This window comes from Barbus barbus (assembly GCF_936440315.1).
Source record: "Barbus barbus genome assembly, chromosome: 10".
NCBI lineage: Eukaryota > Metazoa > Chordata > Actinopteri > Cypriniformes > Cyprinidae > Barbus > Barbus barbus.
Window position 1 is genome coordinate 12,173,392 of NC_136738.1, and position 27,869 is coordinate 12,201,260.

At 36.9% G+C, this 27,869-nt stretch overlaps 1 protein-coding gene across 1 annotated transcript in view; it reads left to right on the forward strand.

The window, feature by feature from the left end:
* LOC306875781 (uncharacterized protein) overlaps window positions 1-11,262 on the forward strand; it is a 43,856-nt gene extending 32,594 nt beyond the window's left edge. Inside the window, exons 8-10 of the mRNA XM_079426506.1 lie at window positions 9,188-9,271; window positions 9,477-9,584; window positions 11,020-11,262. Coding sequence (XP_079282632.1) covers window positions 9,188-9,271; window positions 9,477-9,584; window positions 11,020-11,163 — 336 coding nt within the window. The 3' untranslated portion in view covers window positions 11,164-11,262. The remainder of the gene's footprint in view (window positions 1-9,187; window positions 9,272-9,476; window positions 9,585-11,019) is intronic.
* Window positions 11,263-27,869: the final 16,607 nt, after the last annotated feature.

Sequence of the window (27,869 nt, forward strand, 5' to 3'; positions counted from 1 at the left end):
CTTGCATACGTCTGTGCGTGGTGGTTCTTGAAGCACTGACTCCAGCTGCAGTCCACTCTTTGTGAATCTCCCCCACATTTTTGAATGGGTTTTGTTTCACAATCCTCTCCAGGGTGCGGTTATCCTTATTGCTTGTACACTTTTTTCTACCACATCTTGTCCTTCCCTTCGTCCCTCTATTAATATGCTTGGACACAGAGCTCTGTGAACAGCCAGTCTCTTTAGCAATGACCTTTTGTGTCTTGCCCTCCTTGTGCAAGGTGTCAATGGTCGTCTTTTGGACAACTGTCAAGTCAGCAGTCTTCCCCATGATTGTGTAGCCTACAGAACTAGACTGAGAGACCATTTAAAGGCTTTTGCAGGTGTTTTGAGGTAATTAGCTGATTAGAGTGTGGCACCAGGTGTCTTCAATATTGAACATTTTTACAATATTCTAATTTTCTGAGATACTGAATTTGGGACTTTCATTAGTTGTCAGTGATAATCATCAAAATTAAAGTAAATAAACATTTGAAATATATCAGTCTGTGTGTAATGAATGAATCTAATATACAAGTTTCACTTTTTGAATGGTATTACTGAAATAAATAAACTTTTTCATGATATTCTAATTTTATGACCAGCACCTGTATATGTCATTTATTATAATGGGTTCATGTGAAGATTGTTTTAAGTTCACTTAAATTAGACGTTAAGTCTAATAAATGTTAAAATTGATAGCTCTCAATTATACTGTAATGCTGAATGGCTACAGTCAATGGTTAAATATTCAGGGGGCAAATAATTTTTTTTTATAGAGACATCAGTAGTATTGATATCAGTGATGCTGGCCTTCAATCATGAAAAAGATACCATTAAAGAAATATAAGAAATATACTGTCTTTATGTTGTTTGTACTGTGTACATTTGAAGATTGTTTATTTAAAAACTTGAATGTTAGGTGGGGTTAAGCGTGATTAATCACGATTAATTTTAGAAAAAAATGTGCGATTAATTAGTAAAAAAAAATTAATCGATTGACAGCACTAATATTTTTATGTTGTAATTAATATAATTATTAACCTAATTATATAAAATTATGTTGTCAGTGCCCTACAAATGGGCTGGTTCCAGCATTGTTTTGTCCCTAAAACGGAGAGAATAGGATAAGGCCTAAGAGACTTCTTAAGGTGAAATGCAATAAATAAATTAAATAATAAATACTATTTTTTTCTAGTGATTAAAGAGATGTTTAAAAGTCTCTCTCTCCCTCACCCACCCCCACACTCAACACACACACACACACCCATCCACCCCCCACACATAGTGCACACACATCAGATGTCTGATAGTTTTTTAATATTCTGTTATTCATAGACCTTTTGTAAAGTCATGAAATTAACCATACTTCTTCAGAATGACTTGTTCTATGTATGTAAAATTATTTGAAGTGTTTGGAAGCTGCATTTTAAAGATATATTTTTACTCACTTTAATAAATCATCATTGCAACACCATTCAAGATATCCAAAAGCCGTTCGCAATTTAAGTTTCTCGATGTTTTGGCATCATGTAGACAAAGTTTGGTGTGTATAGTATAATTCTGCTCTGAGCAGTATGCATTAATTCACAGCCATATTTCTCCAAATATCCACATTAAAATAAATATAGCCGACTTCCTGTTGGTCGGAGCTAATGACTGTAAACTAGAAAGTTGTCCGGATTAATAAGAACAATTTATGTTCCGAGTTTGGTGTCTGTAGCTAAAACTAACCCCCCCATTTTTGACAAAAGGTGGCGCTATAGAGTGCCTCTTCCACGCCCGTTTATGAGCTTTTTCCAGTGTCTAACTATCATTAATACTGATATGTGTGTTTAGTTTCATGACATTCTAAACATGTTATCTGCCTCAAAATCACCAGAAACGAATTTTCAACTTTGACATGTTGCCATGGCAACATAATTTTAGATATCAATATTCCCTTCACAGTTTTACATCGGATGTGTTTTGACATTATTCTGATGAAGTTTGAAGCGAATCGAGTAAAAATAAGATGCTGAATTCAAAGCATTTTGAAAACGACACACTTCCTGCAGCCAGTTGGTGGCGCTATAACTTTGACTCCTAATAGTCACATCTATGTGATCGGCATCATACAACGAACGAACCAGTGAAGTTTGATCATTATTAGGCATTTCCTGTTTCTCATTTTTCGCCATAATTTCATCGCCTCGCCACGGGCAAACCGTTCGAGATATCAAAAACATTTTTACGCAATTTAGCGTAATAATAATCCTTAGGGGAACAATAGGGCCCTGCGCCTTACTGGCTTGGGCCCTAATAATAATCCTTAGGGGAACAATAGGGTCCTGCGCCTCACTGGCTTGGGCCCTAATAACTAGAAAATTGCAAACCTTCAGCCATCTTCCTCATGTGACAACTTGCCCCGGTGGTCATAGCTATATTTTACAGAGGGAAATTACGTTGCTGCCTCGCTTTTCAATACAACAGTGACACCTAGTGGTTGAATGAGGAACAGGAACAGCATGAGATTTTAAATTAAATTTTAAAATGTACCACTTAACCGAGATGGATGTAAAGATAGATAGATAGATAGATTTTAGAAATGATAGGCTATTCTGTTGTTGAAATAATAATAAAAAAACTCTAAAACAACTATTTTTGTTTTTAGGAGAAACACGCCCCCTTGCTTTTCTCCTCAGACATGCGCTTTTTCACAAAAATTCTATGCATCTTTTTCCTCAAAGCTTCAGTTGTACTGTGTTGCCATGTCCACTAAATATAAGTTATTATAGGTCTCTGTTATTCGCTTACAAGTTAACGACTAGTTTATTTCTAGTTGTAATGTGAACTATAATTCTGTAATTATATTTTTGTAAATGGGAATGGTTTACAAAAAAACAACAACCTTATTTTGCTGTTTACTCATCCGGAAAGAAAAACAGAATGACTTGCTAAAATTAGTTTTGAATTAAATTTAGGGCTGGGACTTTAACGCGTTAATTTAGATTAATTAATTAAACAAAAATAACGCGTAAATTTTTTTTACCGCATTTTAAATCGCACTTATTTTTGCACCGCGGAACGTTTCTCACTGGATGAGTTTCGGCGGACCGATTATACTGGAGCACCAACTAGCGTTCAGACGGCTGTTTCTCAATTCCAAGAACGCAAAGAACGGACTTGCGTTCTCGTGGAGACCGGTATTGCCACGCTTCCTTGGAAGAACGAACTCGGAAGGACACGAGAACACAGAACGCACACTTATGAGAACTGAGATGTACTGCATTCCTGCTTAACTGACCGCATAGTCTCAGCATAAGAAACGGCCAATGAACAATAAATATTACAAAATGTCATAACTTATTAAAACATTTCATACTATTATAGATATTACTTTCATATAATTGTATTGTTTTATTTTACAGCGTTATATGTTTTACTGTTAAGATTCATTTTAATATGCCAATAAAAATGCAGACTTTCTCCGGGTCTTATAACTTTATTAAAATTAACCAAAACAAAACGATAAAAGTTTACTTTAAACTTGAAGAGCCGTTAAGTATTTGTGAGAGCGACTTTAAAGCTTACAGGCTTCCGTACACCGGCCACCCACAGCGTTTTCTGGGATTTCTAACGGCTCGATTCTCTCAAGTCTGCACTCGATGCATCCTCAGTTTCAAGAACATATCCGGGCACTTTCATGCATCCTCTGTACTTGCGTTCTTGAGAATTGGAACTGAACTTCGACGGTTAACGAGAACACAAGGACGCAAGATCGCTGAAGAACGCATATTGAGAAACAGCCAAAAACAAACCACAGTGAACATGGAGAAAGAAGCTGATGAGACCGCTTTGGTTGGCCCTGTGGATGGGAAATTTAAAAATCCATATAAAAAAAAAACTTACTTCTCACTGTTCTCAGGTCAAATATTTATATGCGATTAAAATGCGATTAATTTCGATTAATTAATTACAAAGCCTCTAATTAATTAGATTAATTTTTTTTTAATCGAGTCCCGGCCCTAATTAAATTACTTGTTTTTCTTGCGCAACCTGGCAACACCCTTGTCATGTGATATGAACACATTTCCCGTACACTAGCGCTGTCAGAGTAAAATTGAAACAAAATCGTGTCACTCGTATGATCTAACAAAGAAAAATAAATAAAATATAGCTGCAAGCAGCGATGACGGGCCCAAGCCGTCAGCATACGCCACCCCGGTGGCATCGATAAAACGGTGCCCAGCGAGCACAAGCATCACAGTAACCCTCTGGCAGTTTGGTTTTAAGGGATACGGCAATTAAAGGGTTAATCCAAACCATCAACTCTGTGAAACACACACACACACAGAACAACATATAAAACTTTAAATTCTGTGAAAATATATTTTTCATTGGTAGTTGATGTTAGTTAATGCATTTACAAATTCTAACAAATGAGAAATTATTAGTTACCAAAGCTTTTAATGATTTATAAGCATTTTTTAATGATCTATTTTTCCATTAACTAACATGAATAATTTTTACTAACACAAATGAATAAAGTAAAAAATATATTGTTAATATTTAATGTTATTTGTGAATTAACCAATGTTAAAAACAACATTATTTAACTGTTGTTAATTTACATCATTAATAAATATATACCATTTAATGTTTATCAAAATCAATTCCAAAATGTGTTAATATATTATTACATTTTAATGTTTTATCTTTTGAACATGACTATTTTTCTAATATTAAAAATATTTTGTTCATTGTTAGTTCGTTGTAAGTTCATACTATCAATGAAGAATTAACATGCTGTAAAAATATATCTTTCATTGTTAGTTCATGTTAATTAATGCATTCCCTACTGTTAACAAATGAGACTGAATTATAAAGTGTTATCAAAACCTTTAATGCTTTAAGCATTTTTTAAGGATTTTATTGAGAAGTTTAAACAGACCCTCTCTCTCTCTCTCTCTCTCCCCCTCCACACTCACTGAACTCACACAGTCAGTCACTCACCCAGTCACCTACCGCACACATTAGAAGCACAGTGACAGGATATCTCTGATAAGTTTAAAAATTCTCTTCTCGCCATAGTGTACTGTAAATTCATGGAATTAATCACATATCCTCAGACTGTCTTGTTCTGTGTTTGGTGTGAATTTGTGGTTTCTGCTTGGAGGTGTATGAATTTGTTTACAGCCCGTTTTGAAAAAAAAAAACACATAAAAAAAAAAAGCAGACTTCCTGTTGGTCGTAGCTAATGTCTGTAAATTAGAAAGTTGTCCGGCTTAATGTGAACAATTTATGTACCAAGTTTGGTGTCTGTAGCTAACATTATATATATATAATCATTCATAATTATATTCCATTTAATGTTGATCAATATTAATTCCAAAATGTGTTAATATATTATTAAATTTTAAAGTTTCTCTTTTGAACATGACTATTTTTCTAATATTAAAAATATTTTGTTCATTGTTAGTTCATTGTAAGTTCATACTATCAATGAAGAATTAACATGCTGTAAAAAATTATATTTTTCATTGTTAGTTCATGTTAATTAATGCATTCCCTACTGTTAACAAATGAGACTTAATTATAAAGTGTAATGAAAACCTTTAATGCTTTATAAGCATTTTTTAAAGATTTAAAAAAAACAGACCCTCTCTCTCTTTCTCTCTCTCACCCAGCTCCTCAATCCACACAGTCACTCACACAGTCACTCACACCCCACCCCACCCCCACCCCCTCACTCAGCTGCAGGCTGACAGGGAACTCTCACTCATAGAAGCATTGTAACAAAACATTAAATTTTCTCCTCTGCATAGTGTATTGTAAATTCATGAAATTAATCACATATCCTCAGATTGTATTGTTCTGTGTATGTAATTTTTTATGAAGTGTTTGGAAGCTGCTCTTAAAAGATAAAAAAAAAAAAAAAATCTCTTTTTTACTGTAACTTTAATAAATTGCCATTAAATCATCGTTCAAGATATCCTAAATCCGTCCGCAATTTTAGCATCTTCAGTATTTTGGCATCATGAGAAAAAATGTTTGGTGTGATTTACGTGTTTCTGCTTTGAGGAGTATGAATTTGTTTACAGCCCGTTTTAAAAAAAAACCCACATTAAAATAAATATAGCCGACGTCCTGTTGGTCGTAGCTAATGACTGTAAATTAGAAAGTTGTCCGGATTAATAAGAACAATTTATGTACAGAGTTTGGTGTCTGTAGCTAAAACGAACCCCCCCCATTTTTGACAAAAGGTGGCGCTATAGAGTGCCTCTTCCACGCCCGTTTATGAGCTTTTTCCAGTGTCTAACTATCATTAATACTCATATGTGTGTTGAGTTTCATGACATTCTAAACATGTTATCTGCCTCAAAATCACCAGAAACGAATTTTCAACTTTGACACGTTGCCATGGCAACATAATTTTAGATATCAATATTCCCTTCACAGTTTTACATCGGCCGTGTTTTGACATTATTCTGGTGAAGTTTGAAGCAAATCGAGTAAAAAGAAGATGCTGAATTCAAAGCATTTTGAAAACGACACACTTCCTGCAGCCAGTTGGTGGCGCTATAACTTTCAGTCATAATAGTCACATCTATCCGATCGGCATCATACAACGAACAAATCACTGAAGTTTGATCTACATCATACAATGTATGTGGACGTTATTACGCATTTCCTGGGTCTCATTTTTCGCCATAACTTCATCGCCTCGCCACGGGCAAACCGTTCGACATATCAAAAATATCTTCGCAATTTAGCGTCCCCAATGTCTTGAGATCATGTTCACCGAGTTTGGTGGCAATCGTATGGAAATCCTCAGAGGAGTATATCAAATTCCAGAGCATGCGCTTTTTAAACAGCCCTGAATAGCCGACTTCCTGTTGGGCGGAGCCTAAGACATGCAGCGTGAAAGTTGTTCAGCTCAATGAGTTCTATATGTGTACCGAGTTTCATATGAATACGTGCAAGTATGTGTGAGCTATACATCAAGTTTTCTGACAATTTTCCAGGGGGCGCCGTAGAGCCCCTGTGCCACGCCCGGGTCCCAGCCTCAGCGGCGTCCTAATGGCCGCAGGTTCCAATGTGCGTGCCAATTTTCGAGAGTTTTCGGGCACGTTAAGGCCCCCAAAAGTACCCGGATAGTCGAAATAAAAAATAATAAAAAAAAAATAAAAAAATAATAATAATCCTTAGGGGAACAATAGGGCCCTGCGCCTTACTGGCTTGGGCCCTAATAATAATCCTTAGGGGAACAATAGGGCCCTGCGCTTTACTGGCTTGGGCCCTAATAATCCTTAGAAGAACAAGAGTTCATCGCGGTTGAGTTGAACCTCTTTTTACATGTTGGCGAGATCTAATCTGCCAAACCAGTACCAAAATGTCAAAATACACCACTTTTGCTGATGCAGCTGATGATCATAATCCATTTCAGGTAATATACTGTTCTAGTTTTTGTAATTACATCAAATCTGTTCGAGTTTGTTTCATTTGTGGCCTAATTTGTGAAGTGCTGTACCTCTTGTGATGCCGTCATAAGGCCAATCATATTAAGTTACATGACTGTGGTCTTGTATGAATGATCCAATCTGTGTCCTTGACATTCTGGTTTGTATTTGACCTGCTAGTTAGTTGTTGATCACTTGATGCTTTAAGTATAGCTAAATTAAAGGAATCAACTAACGAAATTAGAAAAATGATTATATGAGAATGCATGTATAAACAGACTATCAGTTTGGACCAGTGTTGGGGAAAGTTACTTTTAAAAGTAATACATTACAATATTGCGTTACTCCCAAAAAAAGTAACTAATTACGTTACTTAGTTACTTTTTATGGAAAGTAATGCCTTTACGTTACTTTTGCATTACTTTTGCATTACTTTTGCGTTACTGTTTAAATATGAGCAGGGCTTGATTGTTTTTAATACAAGAAATTACATTAATACAAATGTAAAAGCCCTGTATCTTGTGAAGGAAAAGTAAATTCACGTCTGTAAAGTAAAACTCAGGATAAGAAGGTTTAACACTCTTTGGCAATAAAAAAAACAATGAAGCACAATTGTTAGTTTATCTAAAGTCATTTTTGCGTATTAGTATGGTTGAACTGGATCATCAAAAGGTCAGCAGCAAACGCATTGGTTAATAAAATGGGATTAGATACATTTGTGTTAACATTTAATTATTGCAGTTTGCGTCATATTCTGAGTTTGCATTTCACTGTTTTAATTCATTTCGATGAATACTATATCTGTTTTTTTTGCGAGTGGGATGAATTCATGCACATTCACATTTAGTCTAGAACTACAGTAACAGCATGTTCACACAGCGCACTGTCAGTCAATACATGGGGGAAAAAGTAACTGGCGTTACTTTTTTTAAAAAGTAACTCAGATATTTTCTTGTAAATGAAAAAGTAATGCGTTACTTTACTAGTTACTTGAAAAAAGTAATATTACGTAACTCACGTTACTTGTAATGCGCTACCCCCAACACTGGTTTGGACACAGCTATTTATTGTTTATCGTTATTATTTTCCAACATTTTAAAATATTAATTAGGTCATAAAAATGTTGAAAGTTTGTTATTATGTAGTAGGTGTATATTGCACTAATCCTATTACATTTCTATTTTGAAATTTGTACAAAATGTCACAAACATGTAGGAATTATATAATGGCCAACTAAGGCAAAAACAATATTGCTAATTTCTTTTCATTTTTATAGCATTTATATTGAAGTATTATATTGAAGTTATTATTGATATTATATTGAAGTGAAGTCTGTACATAGGTGCAGTTTATATTTGTCTTTAAATCTAAATTGCAGCATTTAGGTCAAAAGGTTAAGATCATGAGAAACACAAATTCACTCCTGTGTGTTATAACTTTTGAATGGTACTCTATTATTGTATGTGATTTGTGCTTAGTTACTCGCAGTTTATCACATTAATTATCTTATTGTGTTGTCAAGGTTAGTCCCCCTATAGCAAATTAAGTTTCTGCCTCAGAAACAATGATATTAGTGAAAGATTGTAAGTTTAACGTGCCAGTTTTTAGGCAACCTTGAGTTTGGTTTAAACATTTTACAGTTTTTGTGGCATCAGCCCAGATATTTAATTTATTATCTATCATCTGCTATAAATGGACTGAAAGGTTTGTTTTTCCTGTGTTTTCAGGATTCATCAGGGACTCAGCACAGCAGCAACACTGGCTATGCCACGCTGGACCTCGACAACCCATTTGACAACAACACAACAGTGGTAAATATGTCCTTTCTGACAATTGTCAGTCTTGAGTAGCCTTGAATTATTAATCACATGATGGGAGTACAATGAATTATAAACTCTTTCATGTTAACTTCAGTTATCTCTGAGTCGTATCAGAACATTTTGTCACATTGTGTGTTTGGTAATATTATGTTATTCATTTTATGAATTGTTTTGCTCTTTGTTTTGGGTAATGAAGCCTCCACCTCCCTCTGAAGCCACATCTCCTGCTGCACCTCCTGCCCAAACACCTCCAAGCAGGACCACACCAACCAAGCCCAAGAATTATGGATCCTATGGAACACAGGTGCTGTTTAGAGTAACTAAATGAGACATATTTGTCCACACAGGGTCATAACACTGGATTTACTATAATTGTTACATCTGGTGGTTTAAGATTTTTACCGCAACAGTTACAGCACACAGTTGCCCCCTCATCAAGCCAGTGTATGCATGTTATTTTAGTTAAAAAGCAATATTTTTATAACATTCTGTTAGATCTAGATCTGTCACTATCATAATACAATTCTAGAGTGGTTATTGGGCTGTTTTAACAGCCTGCTGTATTGCAGGATAGTTATATTTTGACCTTATAATTATTTAATTCTACATTTGGACGGCTTTCAGAATTTTTCACAAGATGGATAGTATGATTAAACTGATTTATATGAATAATCTTAAAACCACTGACCGATATTTATTATATTATTAATGGGAATAGCAAGATAATAACAAATATAGCTGCAAGCAGCGATGACGGGCCCAAGCCGTCAGTGCAACCGCCACCCCTGTGGCATCACGCCGGCAAAGAAAACAGACAGAGCAACAGTTACAATCTTCTTTTATCCCTTCCTTGACCATGTGACTAAAACCCAAATGTGAGACATTCAAACTGACCAATCAGCAGATTACAGCTTCACCCACTTTACTAAAGGTGTGACAATTAGTAGACCCTTGATATATACATATTTTGACCTACAGGCCTTGATCACTATCAGTACATCTGTTTCTTCAGGATTGCCAAATGACCCTTTTAGGTTATGGACAGGAAAGTCTTTTGATAATTTTCAACCCTAAACTTTCATTCACTCAACATGACTGTGGCCAACTTTTGATGGGTGTAGATGTAATGAATGAGAAATATAATGTTATAATCAACACATTGTGGATGTGTCACTTGTCTTAAAGAAAATTAAAAATTGCATAATTTCTGTAGTGCCCCTGGGCACATGGCCAATTACCTATATTATTAATTTATTCCTGGAGTCAACATAGTTGACTTCTCTGCTGAAGATTAAGAGATCAAATAATTACAACACAATTACAAGGCAAGAAGAATAAAATGCTGCTGCAAAGTAAAACAGAAACCTAGTGGATGTGCATAAACTCGTATAGGGTGTTTACACAACAATGTTTTCAACTAAAACTGGAAATGTTTTGTATTTTGGCTATTAATTTATGAAATTATGGCAATTTGTGGGTTTGAAAATGCAAATGTTTGAAGACCAGTTATAACTGCATTAAGAAAAGTTTAGTTCAATCTTCAGTGTTAATATTACAGAAATTAAAAAATGCACACATTATCCTGACATGATGTGGACACATACAAAGTGGTTTTGAATTTGTCACTTGACTTTATCGAACATAACAAAGCAAACAATCAGTTTTCAAAATCAGTTTTATAGTTCACCATTTAAGCAAGGAATTGCTTAAACTTTTCTGTTGTCTATTTTTGTCATTAGGAAGAAACAGGAGGAGACAAAGATGGCCCATCCAAACCACCAGCTAGAGGCAAAAAAAAATATGCACTAAGATCATCCTTGAAGGGCAGACTTAATCTTAGAAAACGAAAAGCACCCAGCGATTTAGATGATTTTGTAGCGTAATATAAAATATTGAATTTCATGTAAAGAATATTTGATGTCTTGTTAGAGAATCTTTAAAGTATGCACGTTTAATAAAATAAAAACCAGAGAGATAGTGTTATAATCTTGCACGAGTGTTTCTTGTAAATTCAGAATTGCACATTTATTTTCATTCAAATATTTTGCATCCGTTTCATTTGAACTGCTAGAGAACATAATCCTAAATTGTTACATATTCCAGGGTTTGTCATGAAAAACCTGGAAAAGTCATGGAATTTTAAAGCAGCAATTTCCAGGCCTGGAAAAGTTTTGGAAAAGTCATGGAAATCTATTTCACAAATCTCTGTATAATTCTATTATACAGATCTGTATAATCTGTACAATAGAATTATGTTTAATCAGGTTCGGTGCGGGATTGCGCATAGGCTATATCGCATTATTTTACTCATTCCCGCAGCATTCGACTTTAAAATGATGGATATTCACACATTTATTCAATAGCCTGTTGCATATAGGTTTGATGAGTAAGTGAATCCACACAGAGTATCAGATGAAATCAGTAATTTGAAAACAGCGTGAGTGATTCAGCTGTACCGCGTCTTCTCTCTTTGACTGTCTCTTATAGCGGCTTCTCATCTGCGCATCTCGTCACTAAAGGGCTGCTGCACGCTGCGATACAAGACTTTCGCTCGCGTTTCGGTACAGTTGACAGAATTGTCACTTGCCTAATCGGGTCATTGTTCCATCGACACAAAAATTCAGCCTATTATTTATTTGCACGTCTTTTTAAGCCATTCGGTACTCGCACGCTCCAGAGGCGGTTTCCCGTGCGCTCAGTCCCGTCCAAAGGACACGCGTATAAAGCGGTTTTCTTACAGTCTATGGTATAAAGCCGACTTGCGAGAACCAAACCGAGTTTGGTACCAAACAAGCTCAGTAGAACCCTGCACGGGCCTCAAACATATGCCCTTGTGCGGCATGATTACCCGAGTCCGACTGGAACCAGTGTCTTTTTTCTCTTTCTCTCTTCCCCATTAAACAGCTGCTGTTGTAGCCATTAAAATAGTTACGTTTCAGTTTAATGGCAAATTAGTTATGTTTATTTTTGTTTTTTAAAAGTTAATTAAAAAAAAATGTTTGGAACAATTTTTTATTTGTTAAATTCAAGTTTAAATTCCAATGTTTGATCAATTTAGCCTTCTCAAACCACTTGACTAAAATAAAATCTATATATAGAATACTTAAAAAAGCATATCACAATGTTAGTTTAAACGTTTCACCTAGACAAATGTGTACTATTAGGCGCGTATTGTTTGTGCGGAGAGTGGAAGCTTTGCAGGACACTTATTTGTGTGCACTCACAATATCAACATACGTTTTTTAAAAACAAACAAGATGGGCTTTCTGCCATCTCGGTCTTTAGCAGAAGCGCTTTACAAAAATGAACCGAAACTCAGCGAATATTCTATTCCCCCTGGCCCTGAAACATTCATCATGGTAATTACTTGCTGGGGTTTTGTGGCAAGCTTTATTGCGTGCACTTTCACACAGAACTCTTCCAGCACTTGCTGCTGCTGCTGCTGGCAGGACACTACATACAGTCGAGCCGCTCTTGACAGTCGCGGTAGCACGGTCTCGTGTTGTTTCCACCAGCGCGGCAAATCCTTTTCATCACCGTAATATTTGATGGATATCTAAAATATAAAAATAAGGAGGAAGCCTAAAACAAGCGCAATGCCCAGCCGTGTCTGAGCTATGACATGAAAATTGTCCTGAAGCCGTAAATAAGTCGGGGCCTGTCGGGCTCGGGCTGAAATGCAAGGCTCTAAAGCACAGCTTGTTGCGTTTAAGCGGCAAAAATACACACAAAATGATGTTAAAATGGCCATTCTGGCGAGTAAGCACTGTCGTGTTTTAACTCTTTAACAGTTGCGAAAGAGAAAAGTTTCCAAAGCGAAATTCAGGTCCTGTGTTTAACAGAGTTAAATGATAATATTCAGTGATGTGATACGTTCTCTTTGTAGAGTAACATCTGGCGCAGTTGCTTGTACTTATTACTAAAACAGAGAAAGCAAACAATAGCATTAGTCATTAATTTTAGTTAATGCTATGATAATTGGAATAATTTCTCAAAAGTCATGGAGAAGTCATGGAAAAGTCATGGAAATTTATTGGTAAAAATGTGTATGAACCCTGATATTCTCTGTTCTCCCTGCTCGTATTCCCCTTGTGTTATTTCCATGTTTAAACTGCTTAGACATTTTTTTGTCTTTTGAAACAAAACTTCAGACAGGTGACGTGAGCAACCAGGGAGCATAAAGGAGAATCCGATACGGAACAGGTTAGCTTCTGATAGCTAGAAGGAGTGCTAACAGGGATGCAGATATTACGGCAACGAGACGCCGTGTTTCGGTCCCTTTAGGGAACCATGATTACATACTGGGGATGCACCGATACCACTTTTTCCAGTACTCGCCCGATGCGATACTTTTATTTTTGGTACTTGCCGATACGGAGTACCGATACTGATATTTTCATTGCATTTGTACATTTTTTAAATATTGGGTACAGAAACCAAAAGAGTATGTATAATGTTAATTGGTTAACTTCATTTATCAAATAAATACAGTCAAACCAAAATTTATTCAAACACCTTTAAAATTTCTCACATTATCATGGTTTATTCGCTATAGTTTAGAAAATGGTAATAAAATATGACAAGAACTCAGAGTAAAACTGTGTCTGAACAAATTCAGCTTGATAATGTCAGATAACTTTGATAGAAAGGTACATAATGGATTACAATCAACCAAAAATTATTCAGACAGCTGTTAGTATGACAATATTTACACAACTATCAATACTCTGTCGGGCCACCCTTAGCCTTAATGCCAGCCTGTAGTCTCCTGGGCGTGCTGTAAACCAGCTTCATGCAAACCTGAACTTCAGTTTATTTCCCAGACTCGGACTGAATAATTTTTTGTCCCAAATTTGTATCAATTTTACTGGTAGTCCACTGTATAAATTTTTGGTTATAATATGTCACAGTTTACTTTATTTTGATTTGACTGTATAATATCTTCGGTTATTTTCACACTTAATTATGTCCATTAAAATGTATTTTACAAGTTTTTGTTACTTTCACTGTTCATTTTTTTGCTCTGTGGTACATCATCTTTAATTTAATAGCATTAGAGCTGCTCCATTGCAGCGGCTCAGTACTGTAATTACGCTGTAATAATGCAGGGAACCACTCGCTATAAATCTCCTAACTGTGATATTTTCAGAAATAAATGTTGCTTTTTTTCATCTGAAACGTGCTGCAATTTATATTCCAAAGCCACTCATTAATGCATAATCAATCATGAAGCAAGCAAAACACGCGCAACGTGCGCACATATTTGTACTGGTGTAGAATGAGAGGGACAATTACAGAACATAGCGCATAGGCTGTTAGTTTCACTTTCGCCAGAATGTCGTGTATGCTTAAGGTTGAAAATATAAGGTTGTGAATACCCCTATAAATTGTCTTATATTTACGATTTAATTTTAAGCCAAATGATGCGTGTGCCAAGTGAGCGAACATCAAAAAAGATCACACAACAGAAGTCTCTTTCCCTCCCTCCCTCCCTACCTTAAGTAACTCGTGTATTGTTTTACTTTATTGTTTTTGATGTCTGTGAGAAAGGGATATTTACTCGACGAGCTCACGCATCTGCGACGCCATGCGCTCAATCCACTCAGCGTGCTTTGCTTAGCCCATCAGCTCGCGCACATCAGCTATACAGGCATCAATACTGAATGTTGAACATTAATTTCATTGCATGCATATTTGACATTTGTTTATTGAAGAGGAATAACCCCTTGAGATGAACCATCTCGTTTTCGAGGGGGTCCTCAAGTCCAAATACAAAAATTGACATTGACCTTACAACGGCAGTCAAATATAACAAAAAACACATACACAAATGAAACAAAAATATATTTCCATTATTTACAATAATGGTAAATACAGAAATATATAAGACATAACTCATACAAACAAGACATTCACTCATACAAGACTCTCCAAAGGTTGCACAAGCTTCCGTCAACAAAATAAACATGTAATATGTATGTACCAAAACACGCATCTAGACACCAGTAAACACATATACACACATAAATGTAAAGGATTAAAGAATGAATGCACCATACTTAGAAAAGGTTTCAATTAATCGCGTTCAAAGATAACAAAACTATAAATGACAACCACTGTAGAGCAATAGTACAATAGTGGCCACCGATAATGCCAGCACAGAGAGAAAAAAATAAAATAAATAAATTAAATTAAAAACAGTACATGTATTCTGAAGATATTGAGCTATGGCATTTTTAAACAATGAAAAGGAAATCAAAGAACGAATGGAAATTGGAAGATTGTTCTTCTCATACGGTGCTTTATATTGAAATGCATATCTTCCTATTTCTTTATTGATTTGAGGAATAAAAAAATAAATTTGGTTATTGTGACGCAAGTTGTAAAATGAGTTAAATGGAAGTAGATATTGTTTTAAATAGGAAGGATAATCCATATAAATACATTTAAAAATAAATTGTAACCAATGAAAACGCCTTCTATGTGGTAGGGTCAGCAAGGACAATTGATGGTACATTTCACAGTGGTTTGTTCTGTAGGGGCAGCGAAGGATAAATCTACACAGGCTATTGTAAACAGTATTGAGAGACTGAAGGCAAGAAACTGTAGTATTTTGGTGTATAATGTCGGCATAATCCAAGATTGGCAATAGAAGTTGAAAAACAATTATTTTGCTTGGTTGGTAAGAATGAAGTTCAAACTGTGTTTACTGAGGATCATCCGCAACTTGCTCTACGTTCCAAAGAAGTTCATGATGAACACTGCAGGGTGCTCAGTGAAAGTCCTACACTACATTCAGTGTATGGTGTTAAAAGTTCATCCGTGTTAAATTCATTGCGCTATTTCAATTTCAGTAACAACTATTATGTTGATATTATGCACGACTTGTTAGAAGGAGTTGTTCAATATGAACTTAAGTTGGTTTTTCAGTACCTTGTAAAAAACGGTTATGTCACTGTAAATGCAGTCTCAGACAGAATACAGAGTTTCAGTTATGGTTATACTGATCGTAAAAACAGGCCAGGCAATTTGAAAATTGATGACAACAGTAAACACCTAGGCTTGAATGCTGCCCAGTCGTGGTGTGTCTTGAGTCACACTCCTATTATATTTGGAGATGTTATTGAAAGGGGCAGTGATCACTGGAACTTACTACTTCTCCTCATACAGATTGTTAATATTGTGTTCTCACCCATTGTGACTGACGGAATTCTTTTTCTCACAGGAAAATTAAAACAATTAATTGATTGGTATAAAATTCTAAGTGAGCAGTTGAGCTTATTGGTTGTATTATGTACATGAGTACTAAAAGAAAAATCTGAATCAAGCCAAAGGCCAAGATACTTGACCTGCCTAGTGGGTTTAATGGGAGTTTGATCAAGAAATTGAATTTTTAGTAAATTTTCAGATAAAGGATTTGGCTTCTTTTGAAAAAGCATTAAATATGATTTTGATTTATTAAGTAGAAGCTTATTAGACAATAGCCACCGCTGGACTGAATCAAAACCCTTTTGTAATGTAGTGCTGATGTCATAAATATTAGGTTTGGAACAATAAATGACCGTGTCATCAGCATAAAGTTGGATATTGCAATCAATGCAGCTACATGGTAAATCATTAATAAATATTGAAAAAAGTAAAGGCCCGAGAGGAACCTTGAGCAATTCCTCTGTCAATGCCGATGAAATTAGAAATGCTGCCCCCAAAGGACACACACTGGCGACGATTATGGAAATAAGAATTAAACCAAAGCAAAGAAGAGGTAGACAGACCAACAGAATACAATTTGTCTAAGAGTAAATAATGATCAACTAAGTCAAAAGCTTTAGTAAGATCTAAAAATAATGCACCTGTACACATACGATTATCAAAACTCGAAAACACATCATTGGTAAATTTAAGAAGTGCTGTAGTGGTAGAATTTTTTTTTCTGAATCCAGATTGGTGTTGAGATAATAAATTATTGTCAGATAAATAATTTGATAATTGGAAAAAAATAATTCTCAAAAACTTTTACAACACTATTAATGATTGAAATGGGTCTATAGTTATTAATATTTTCAGGATTGCCACCTTTGTGAAGTGGAATAACTTTGGCACATTTCCAGGCTAAAGGAAATTTACAAGAAGAGAACGACAAGTTAAAAAGTGAAGCCAATGGCACTGCTAGTACATGAGAGCCAATTTTAATAAACTTATTCTCGATGCCATCTGGACCAGCACCACTGATAGAGGACAGTTCACTTATGGCCCTTTGCACATCAGCTGGGCTGACCTCTATAAATGAAAAGGAACTGCCCAGCTGGAAACAAGGGGCCAGATCAGGTTGATAAGTCTGTACCTGTGGTGCTAGGGAAAAATGCAAACTAAAAGCATTAGCAATGCTAGCTGGATCATCTAATCTTTCATTATTCAGGTTCAAATTAGTTGTAGCCCGCTCTGATTTCCCAAGTACATTATTAACCTGTTTATAAAATCGTCGTGGGTTTTTAAAATCATTCATTAGACAATTTCTGAAGTAATTTGATTTGGAGTTTCTCGTTTGCATAGTGCAAATATTTCTTAAATGTTTGTATTCTACCCAGTCAACAATATATTTTGTATGTCGAAATTTGTACCAAGCCCTATCCCTCTGTTTAAAGAGATTAATAAGGTCTCCATTTACCCACGGCAAATGACTACCTTTAACTTTAATAGTGGTCCAAGGAGCATGCTTATTTATAACATTCTGAAGCTCAGTATAGAGGAAATTCCATGCATCATCAATAAATGGAATTAAATTGAGCCTGTACCAGTTAATTTGTTGCAAATCATTAATAAATTGGTCACTATTGAAGAATTTGGTTTGCCTTATCTTAATAAATTTAGGATATACTTCGTAGACATCCTTAATCTCTAATAACTCCATTCTGCTGTCTGTTGTTCTGTCGTCTGTATTTCTTTGTCTGAATATGGCACTTATCGCATGCTGTGTGGTATCGGTGTTTGGTATCGGGGCATTTTAACGAGTACGAGTACAGGAGCTCAGTATCGGGCCCGGTATCGGTGCATCCCTATTACATACGTATCTTGAGATGTTCCCCAGGGAACTCGAGCTGCGTCGAAACGCTTGGGGAAAGAGGATACCAACTGCGCCATACTGACAAAATCTCCGTCATGTGTGCGTCTGAGAGGATGACGAGAGGTGGCCTGGAAGCCAGGTCTAGGTGATAGAATCGGAAAATGTGTGCGGAGAAGACCATCCTGCCGCATCACAAATGTCTGAAAGGGAAGCTCCCAAAAAATTGGCCTTGGAGGCCGCAAAAGAGAATCGCTTTTAATTGGTGAACAGCTCTTTGGTGAAGAATGCAGAGAGGCATTATCTACAATGATTCACTCAACTGATGAACTTGTCGTCAAAGCAAGAATGAGATCAACTTTTGAATATAGACAGAAGATTATTCACGATGAAGACACTTCAATTTCGGTCTTGGATATTTTTCCTCGTTTTATGGATGTATCTGGATTGGTGAGAATCTTTTTTTTTTTTTTTTTTTTACCCTTTTTAAACCTACACTTCATGTTAACCTTGCTAAATTAACATGTTTTGAAATGTGAGGGGGTTTTTTTTGTTTGTTTTTTTTCCCCCTAGATCGACCAAGATTTCTTCTTGATGTTTGGAGAAGAGACGTCTGAAAAATTCTTGGCTAGGTGGCCTACGTATTTCAAGCCAAAAGTCATTGCAGACTGCAAGACTCTCCTCCCAAATGTGTATGTGGAAGAGCTTCTCTCAGCAATTGAACTTGAGAATGACTTTGGTAAGTTTCATATCTTATTTTGGATCCTCTTCATTTTACTATTATATGGCTTGATGACAGAAGATTGGTACTTCTGACATTTTAATGTAACACTGTTTGTCTTTCTGCAATACTGGTAGTACAGAGTAATGATTAATTTCGGTACCTGCTGATAGTCAAAAGCTTTCAACCATTTTTCACAAGAGTTCAGAATTTAAGCTGGATGCATACTATATGATTTTAGCCACGATTTGCTCATCTGAGACAAATTTGCAAATCCTAAATGATTCCTCTGATCACAGCCTAAAATCTGAAGTCTTTGGTCGTTAATTTGACAGCCAATTCATGACCGTTGCGATAAAATTTACCTCTCACCATTACTCCAGGCAGGATTTCTTGCATGCGTTCGTTTTGATCATCGTACAGTCTTAGATTAATGAAAGCTGAGATACTACAATGTGACACTTTAATCATGTCCATACAGTCTGACAAGCAACAATCGAAAATGACTATTGTAAATCGCACAGTGTGTGCCCAGCTTTAGTCTGTGAGGTCACAATGAACTGAAGTTGAAATCTCTGTCTGCAAACAGTCTTGTGAGGTACCTTAAGGTAGGTACATTTATTTATTGTAATAATAATAATAATAATAATAATAATTATCAGGTGTTCCAAATTGCGACCATTTTGGTCGCATATGCACCAGAAATGTAATCTGTGCGACTCCAAAATATTGTGCAAGTGCAAATAATTGTGGTGCGACCTCTTCAGTTCTCTCCTAAACGTTCGCGAATTACTGCACCGCATGTGCCATGTGACAGGGAGCTAACTTGGAACTAGGAGTGTGCGATATGAGCATTTTTTTATCGTGGACGATAATGTCTCCACGATCTGCTTTTGAAGAAATATTGTTGTTTCGTGCTACAGTGCACATTCTATCAGCTGCAGTTCTGGTGCCCCCGTCTCTATGTACTGTACAACGCGACATACTTTCACATCAGTGTTAACTCAGCGGTAGAGTTACTCTCACGGGACACTGCACTTATTCACAATCACAAAAGTACATTATTTGCGTGTGTTTTAAAGCCTTGCTGGTTAAGCTTTTCATTCACGCGCTGGTCTGACGTGCGCTTTTTCTGAGCTCATACACCCGAAGCGCGCAAACTTAAAAAGCCTGTCTAACAGCGCCTGATTACTGAACTAAGTTATCTTTTGAGCTAATACTGTCAGAACACACAAGGTTTACATATAGTTGGTTATGTCTAAAATGAAAGTAAACAGCTGAGAGAAACTGATGCATGCCTGTATATTAGATGCTTGCAGCTCTTAAAGGGACAGAACTAAACATGCAGCCGACTGTCATTACAGGGATAGTTCACCCTAAAATTTCATTTGTCATTATTTACTCACTCACATGTTGTCCCAAACCTGTATTAATTTCTTTCATGTGCTGAACACAAAAGAAGATATTTTGAAGAATGTGGGTAACCAGTTGCTGGTTCACTTGATAGCAGGATAAAAAAAAATACTATGGAAGTCACTGTGGACCAGCAATCGTTTCGTTTTCCACATTCTTCAAAATAGCATGTATGTTCAGCAGAAGAAAGAAACTCAGGTTTAAAACTAATTTTGAGTGAGTAAATGATAGTATTAATATAAAACACTATGACAGAATCGACAGACAGATGACAATTTTTATCCTTGTAATAATAATAATAATAATTATTATTATTTTGAGCCCTGATTATTATTTTTCATATTACTAAAATGTGAAGATGTTAATTGTAAATCTTTTCCATTTAGGGCAATTGTTATTGCCTGTGAAAACACAACTAACATGTAACGTTATTATTCAATGGCCACAGGAAGGAGCTAGCCTCTCCACATTTCTTGAGCGAGCTGATGCAAGACAGCCCTTTCTCCTCTGCATTGGTGAGTGCAAGAACAAAATCAGAAGATACTACATCATCCTTGACCAGAAGGCTATACCATGCAAGGCTCAAACTTCTGTGGTAGCTTTCGACGAGCTGTTCAAAGCTCACTTTGTTTTTAGCCTGTCCTACGCTGAAGTTCTCTGCAATTTTTACACTTTTGTGCAAACAACAATCTACAACATTGATGTTGGAAGTGCAAAGGAGAGTCCACGTGTGAAAGAACTTAAGAGCGTGACTGCTTCCACGAGAAGATTGAACTGACAAACTGACACAGTTGGGAGATGTTTACTTGTTTTGTTTGCAAAGCGCACCTAAAAGACTGTTTTCTGCTTTGTCAACACCTGAAGTTCCACCATGGATTATATCCCTGCAAAACTTTGCGTTTAAAATGTGGAGAAACAGGATGTGTGCGATCTTTCTGTAATGGCTTCAGAAAACACCTCAACACCATGCATAGACACACTGTGTGTCAAGTGGATGTACCCCAAGATTTCACCCTCCAAAGTGAGAATGAGGAAGTTCCAAGCTGTAGACCCGTCTGTTCTGTTGACACTTCACAGATTCCTTCTACATCACAAAGCATTGTTCCTGACTATCAACTTTCATCTATGTGCGGTTCAGTTGTTGCACATCTACAGGCTTCAGGTCTTCCTGAAAGCACCGTTCAAACCATAGTGTGTTCCATGGAGGAAATTGTTAATGATGTTCAAAGCCAAGCACGAGAGACCGTTTTATCAATTTTTTCACATGAAAGTAAGGATTCTGATTTATTTAAAAACATAGATCAATCTTTGAATGAATTGAAAAATCCCTTTTCAGCACTGAACACAGAGACAAAGAGGCACAAGTTTTTTGAAGAAAAATGGGGAATAGTAGAGCCCGTGGAATATGTCCTTGGTGTGAGGTTGGATATGCGTAGAGACAGAACTACTGGAATATACAGCCAGATCCCTGTAACAGACAAGTATATGTATGTTCCTATTTTGGGTACTCTCAAATCCATTTTCAAGAACAAAAATGTGAGTGTTTTTTGGAGAACAAAGATAGTCAGAACGGTGTTTACAAGGATATTAATGATGGCTCGTATTTCAAAAAAACATCCACTGTTCTCTCAACATCATCATACGTTGCAGATTCTCCTTTATTATGATGATTTCCAGACTGCGAATCCTTTGGGTTCGAAAAGGGGAGTCCAAAAACTTGGCTGCATTTATTTTACTCTAAAAAATCTGCCACCTAAGTGCAACTCAGTGTTAATGAACATTCATCTTGTATCTCTCTTTTACAGTGATGATATAAGGACTTATGGTTTTGATAATATACTGAAGCCTCTTATTGATGACTTGAACATTTTTCACAGGAGACAATCTTGCCTTAAATGATTTATTGGGATTTGTTGAATCTTTCAGTGGAACGCATTTCTGTAGGTTTTGCTTGGTTGGTAAGAATGAAGTTCAAACTGTGTTTACTGAGGATCATCCGCAACTTGCTCTACGTTCCAAAGAAGTTCATGATGAACACTGCAGGGTGCTCAGTGAAAGTCCTACACTACATTCAGTGTATGGTGTTAAAAGTTCATCCGTGTTAAATTCATTGCGCTATTTCAATTTCAGTAACAACTATTATGTTGATATTATGCACGACTTGTTAGAAGGAGTTGTTCAATATGAACTTAAGTTGGTTTTTCAGTACCTTGTAAAAAACGGTTATGTCACTGTAAATGCAGTCTCAGACAGAATACAGAGTTTCAGTTATGGTTATACTGATCGTAAAAACAGGCCAGGCAATTTGAAAATTGATGACAACAGTAAACACCTAGGCTTGAATGCTGCCCAGTCGTGGTGTGTCTTGAGTCACACTCCTATTATATTTGGAGATGTTATTGAAAGGGGCAGTGATCACTGGAACTTACTACTTCTCCTCATACAGATTGTTAATATTGTGTTCTCACCCATTGTGACTGACGGAATTCTCTGTTTTCTTAAACATTTAATCTGGGATCACCATAATCTCTTCAAGTTACTGTTCCTGATAGGAATTTAATACCCAAGCACCACCTAATGATACACTATCCGAGGTGCATGAAAAAATTGGCCTTTTGATCCATATGTGGTGTATGCGCTTCGAAGCCAAACACAATTTTTTTAAAAGGTCTGTGAAAAATTTCAAAAATCTAACTAAATCCTTGGTAAAGCAACATCAGCGCTAATTGGCTTTTTATTATGAGAACTATTGTTTTAAAAGATTTGAGTATGGCCCTGTAATTGTTAAAACTGTGTAATTTAGATGGTGGGGAAAGTCTTAGGCAAACTTTAAATTTAGAACCATTTTCAGAGGTGCCAACGACCAGCTGGGTTAAAAACTTCGGTACAGAATATCAATTGAATATGTTTGTTTGTGTTGGAATGTTTCATGAACTCCCTGTTTTTAAAAAGATCTTTACTATTGTATTACATGAAGAGTGTGCTTTTTTTAATTGCTTGTGGTGTTGATACATTGTACTTTGAACACTTAAATGCATACTGCATTGAGGAGCGCAGTGACAATTTTTCTGTTGTGTGCATTGATCAGCTGACATATTTTAAACCCTTTGATAAAACATTTTCTATAGAATGATAGAGCATATTTGGTGCCATATTGTTACATTTTAAAAACTTATTGTTGACTTGTTAAAATGTTGCACGTTTTCAAATAAAAGGTTTTTGTAATTGGCAGTCTTTCTTTACCTTTACCATATTTACATTCAAGAGAGTTGAATCAAAGAACAATACATTGGAGTTAAAAGATTACACTGAATTCCAACATAAAATTTATTTTACACTAGGTGGTGTTTAGTATAGTTACATTTTAACTCTGCACAGAGTTGATATCAACCCTATTGTAGGTGTCAATGTGCCAACACTTTCAAAAGTGTTGAGCTAACTCTGTTGGGAGTACACACAATGTTACGACCTTCCACAAAGCCGCCGATGTTGATGGTAGAAGTGAGCAAGTAATTAACGCTAGCCAATTAAATCCATGCACACAGATGTTAAAATGCTAACATTGTTCTTTATTGCTCTTCATCCAAAACATTTCTTGTCATTCTTCATGTGAGCTCTTCTTTTCCTTTATAACATACAAATGTGTATTTCATACCTTGCAGATAGCAACACACTGTCCATAGTCCATATTGCATGATTATGCATTAAGCTCAGTTCAACACAATATAGCCATTTAACCCAATAACCTAGTGAGCAGGATAACTCGATCACGGTCAAAAACTGTTTGCTCTCCTGCCACCAAACATAACCCTCTAATTAACCAGGTGTGGCTTTTATACAAGTGTCACAATGCCCCCTCATGGACAGAACACACATTGCTTTAAATTGGCTCTTACACACCGGCCCCTTAATTGATTATGGCAGTAAGACATAACAATTACACAATTATTTATAAAAGAGCCAGAAAAGTTAAAGCAACATATACAGACATTTGCTCAAATTTAATTACCTCATTCACATTAGTCATTTATCTCCAATAAAAGGCTAATCTTTCCAACAGGTCGTTCCAAAATGCTACTTTTAGTTTTAATCTTTACGGTACGTACTAGACCTTTATGATCTGGAAACGTTTAAAGTACTCTACCAAGTGGCCATGAACCACGAGGGGCAGTGGGATCCAGTACAAGAACAATATCTCCTGGAACAAAACTTTGTCGTTCCTTTGTCCATTTTTGACGTTGTTGTAACAGAGGTAGATATTCCCTGATCCACCTTTTCCAGAAAAGGTCAGCTAAATACTGAACCTGTTTCCATCTTCTTTTCACATATAGGTCTGATTTTTCAAAGAGACCTGGCGGTAAAGCAGGCTTGCCTTTCATAAGAAGAAGATGGTTAGGTGTAAGGGCTTCAAGATCATTTGGATCATTAGAAATTTTGGTGATCGGACGGTCATTTAAAATGGATTCCACCTCACATAAAATAGTATGGAATGATTCATCATCCAATACCTGTTGACGAAGTACAGAACAGAGAATATTTCTCACCATACGAATAATCCGTTCCCATGCTCCTCCATAATGGGATCCTGCTGGTGGATTAAAGCTCCATTTTACTCCTAACTGAATTAACTCCTTTTCAATTTGCTGTTTATTCCATGCAGAGAGCGATTCTTTCAATTCTCTGTTGGCACCAGAGAAATTTGTTCCATTGTCTGATCTGATGTGAACCACTTGGCCTCTTCGAGCAATAAATCTCCTTAAAGCATTTATGCATCCATCAGTGTCTAAGGAGTAAGCTACTTCCAAATGCACTGCTCTAGTTGCCATGCAGGTAAAGATTACACCGTATCTCTTTACGCAACTACGACCTCTTTTTACTACAAGGGGACCAAAATAATCAACTCCAGTGTTTGTAAAAGGTGGAAGATCAGGGGTAATTCGTTCAAGAGGAAGGTCTGACATCTTCTGATTTCCCGTTTTACCTCTATTGCGTCTACATACAACACATTTTGAAATAACCTTTCTTGCAGCAGTACTGGCATTCGTAATCCAATATGTTTGTCTTAACTTGGATAGCATGTGATTCCTGCCTGAATGTCCCAATTGCTCATGAATGTCACGAAGCAAAAGTTGTGAGATATGGTGATTCTTACTCAGTATAATAGGATGTTTGAATTCAATGGGCATACTTGATCTCCTGAGTCTTCCCCCTACCCGCAAAAGTTCACCATCCAACACCGGATCCAGTCTATATAGGCTGCTATCCTTCTTGATTCCATTAGAGCCTCTCTTCAGTTGCTCGATTTCATTTTGAAACCTTTGTTGCTGATGTGGAAGAAAAATTCATTTTATGTTCATTTTATACTTTTGTATTGCAAAAACCTCTTGGTATGGCTGTGTAAATTACAAAGGGTCTGGAGATTTCTAGCCTAAGATGTATGGACGACAAGGGAGGGTTCCATGTGAGGGTGTTGGGGAGGAAACCAGACCCAGGGGAGATGGGCCAGATGTATGGTAGTGACCTGAAAGGTTATTTGGGCCCTAAAATATAAGGAGATATGCTTTTGTAGAATGATATAGTAGGATGTTGTTTTTTACTTCAGCATGTGTGGAAAATTACAGCAGAGAGATGTTTTGTAACCTTGTGACCTTGAGTGTTTAGAGTGTGGATATAAGGTGGAGGAGCACCCTCCCCGGATGGTCACACTCTGCAGCAACTGATGTTTCTGTATGACTGTCTGACCTTCTTTGCAAAGAAAGAATTAAACCTTTTAAAAGACTAAGAGTGAGTTTGTCTCTTGACTGATGAGAGTAAGTTAAAATTTGCCACAACAATTTGGTGTCAAGAAGTGGGATTCCTTGGATGTGCCTTCTGGACCTGAGAGCGGACGGTGACTGATCATCCTGGACTTAGAGTCCAGCCCTACCCCGAACAGATTAAGGGACGAGGGACCGACCGCCAGGGCCCGGGGAGAACACCACTGGAATCTGTAAACGAACTCAGGTGGCTACAGGACTCTCGGGTAAGAGACAAATCAACTTTTCTAAAATAATTTGGGTTTTGATTAGAATTGGATTTAAGAGAGGGATAAACCATATTGGTGGGTCTGACTCTGTGGTGCCACGTAACTGAGATCACTGCGTGCGGAAGGCAGCGTGATCAAAGGGGTCTCAAAGGAGACTGAACTGCGTGGGAGTGAAATGATACAGCACAGGTTGAAAGTTTTCTAGGGGAAATTGAAACTGGGCACGAGGCGTGACGGGAGATTGAGCAAGAAATTCAGATATTTCGAAGCAAGAAATTGGAATCACGCGCAACGCAGTTAACAGATTTCTAAGAGGGAAAACTGAAACTGTGCGGGTATCAGTTGGAGTGGCTGATGCGCTCCGTTTAATCTTTAATCCGGTTTCAGGAGAATCCGGATCTGTTGGAGACGTCCGACAGATTATTTAGGCGCCTAAAGGGAAAATCCACAGAGAAAAGAAAAAACCAATATGGGGAAGTCCCAGAGCAAGCTCGTAAAATATGATACACCGGTATATTGGCAAATGAAAAAAATGTATGGCCAGAAATGCATGCAAGATATGGGGAAATTAATTAGGTATCATGATTTTCCAGAAGAAGGAACACTGAATGTCACAAGATTAAAGATAGTAAAGGAATCAGTTGAAGAGGGAAGCAAGAAACAGAAACGTTGTTGTGTGAAGCATATGTGTGATAAATGTGAGCAGACGGTGAATTGTTGGTTGGGGGAAGCGGATAAGAGGGAAAGAAGGGCGATGCAAAAAGAATTAGCATGTAGAGCTGATAAAGAAAAGAAAGATGAAAAATGTGAAGAAATAGTAACTGCATCACATAAACCTACTAACCACTCTGTCTGTGTTTCTCCACACGCACCACCACCGTATCATCACTGTCCCGTGGCGGAGCTGCAAGCCCTGAAAGTGGACCCTGACCTCGACTGCTCTCCACCGAAGAGACCAACAGCACCGCGAGTGGAAGAAGAAATAGAGGAAGACCCCGAAATGATTCCTGAAACCCCCCACGAGGAAGCTGAACAGGAAAGAATGCTGATAGTTCCCCCGACAAAGAAAAGAAAAACCAGAAAAACGGTGAAAGAAGAAAATGTGAGTATAACAGCTCCGATGATTGAAGTCTCGGGACCTGACGGCCCGATCATGGTCTTTAGACCGTGGACTGTGACTGATATTAAAGAAGCGATGGCTCATTTGCCGAGCCCGGAGGAAGCAGGGGACAAATTTTCTACCGAACTGGTCACATTCTGTAAAGAATTCAGCCCCACTGTGCATGAGCTGCGGAGGCTTCTAGCAGTGAAACTGGGGGCTTCGAGCTGGCACAAAGTGAGTGGGAGGCTGCAAAGGGAAGACTGCCGGAGA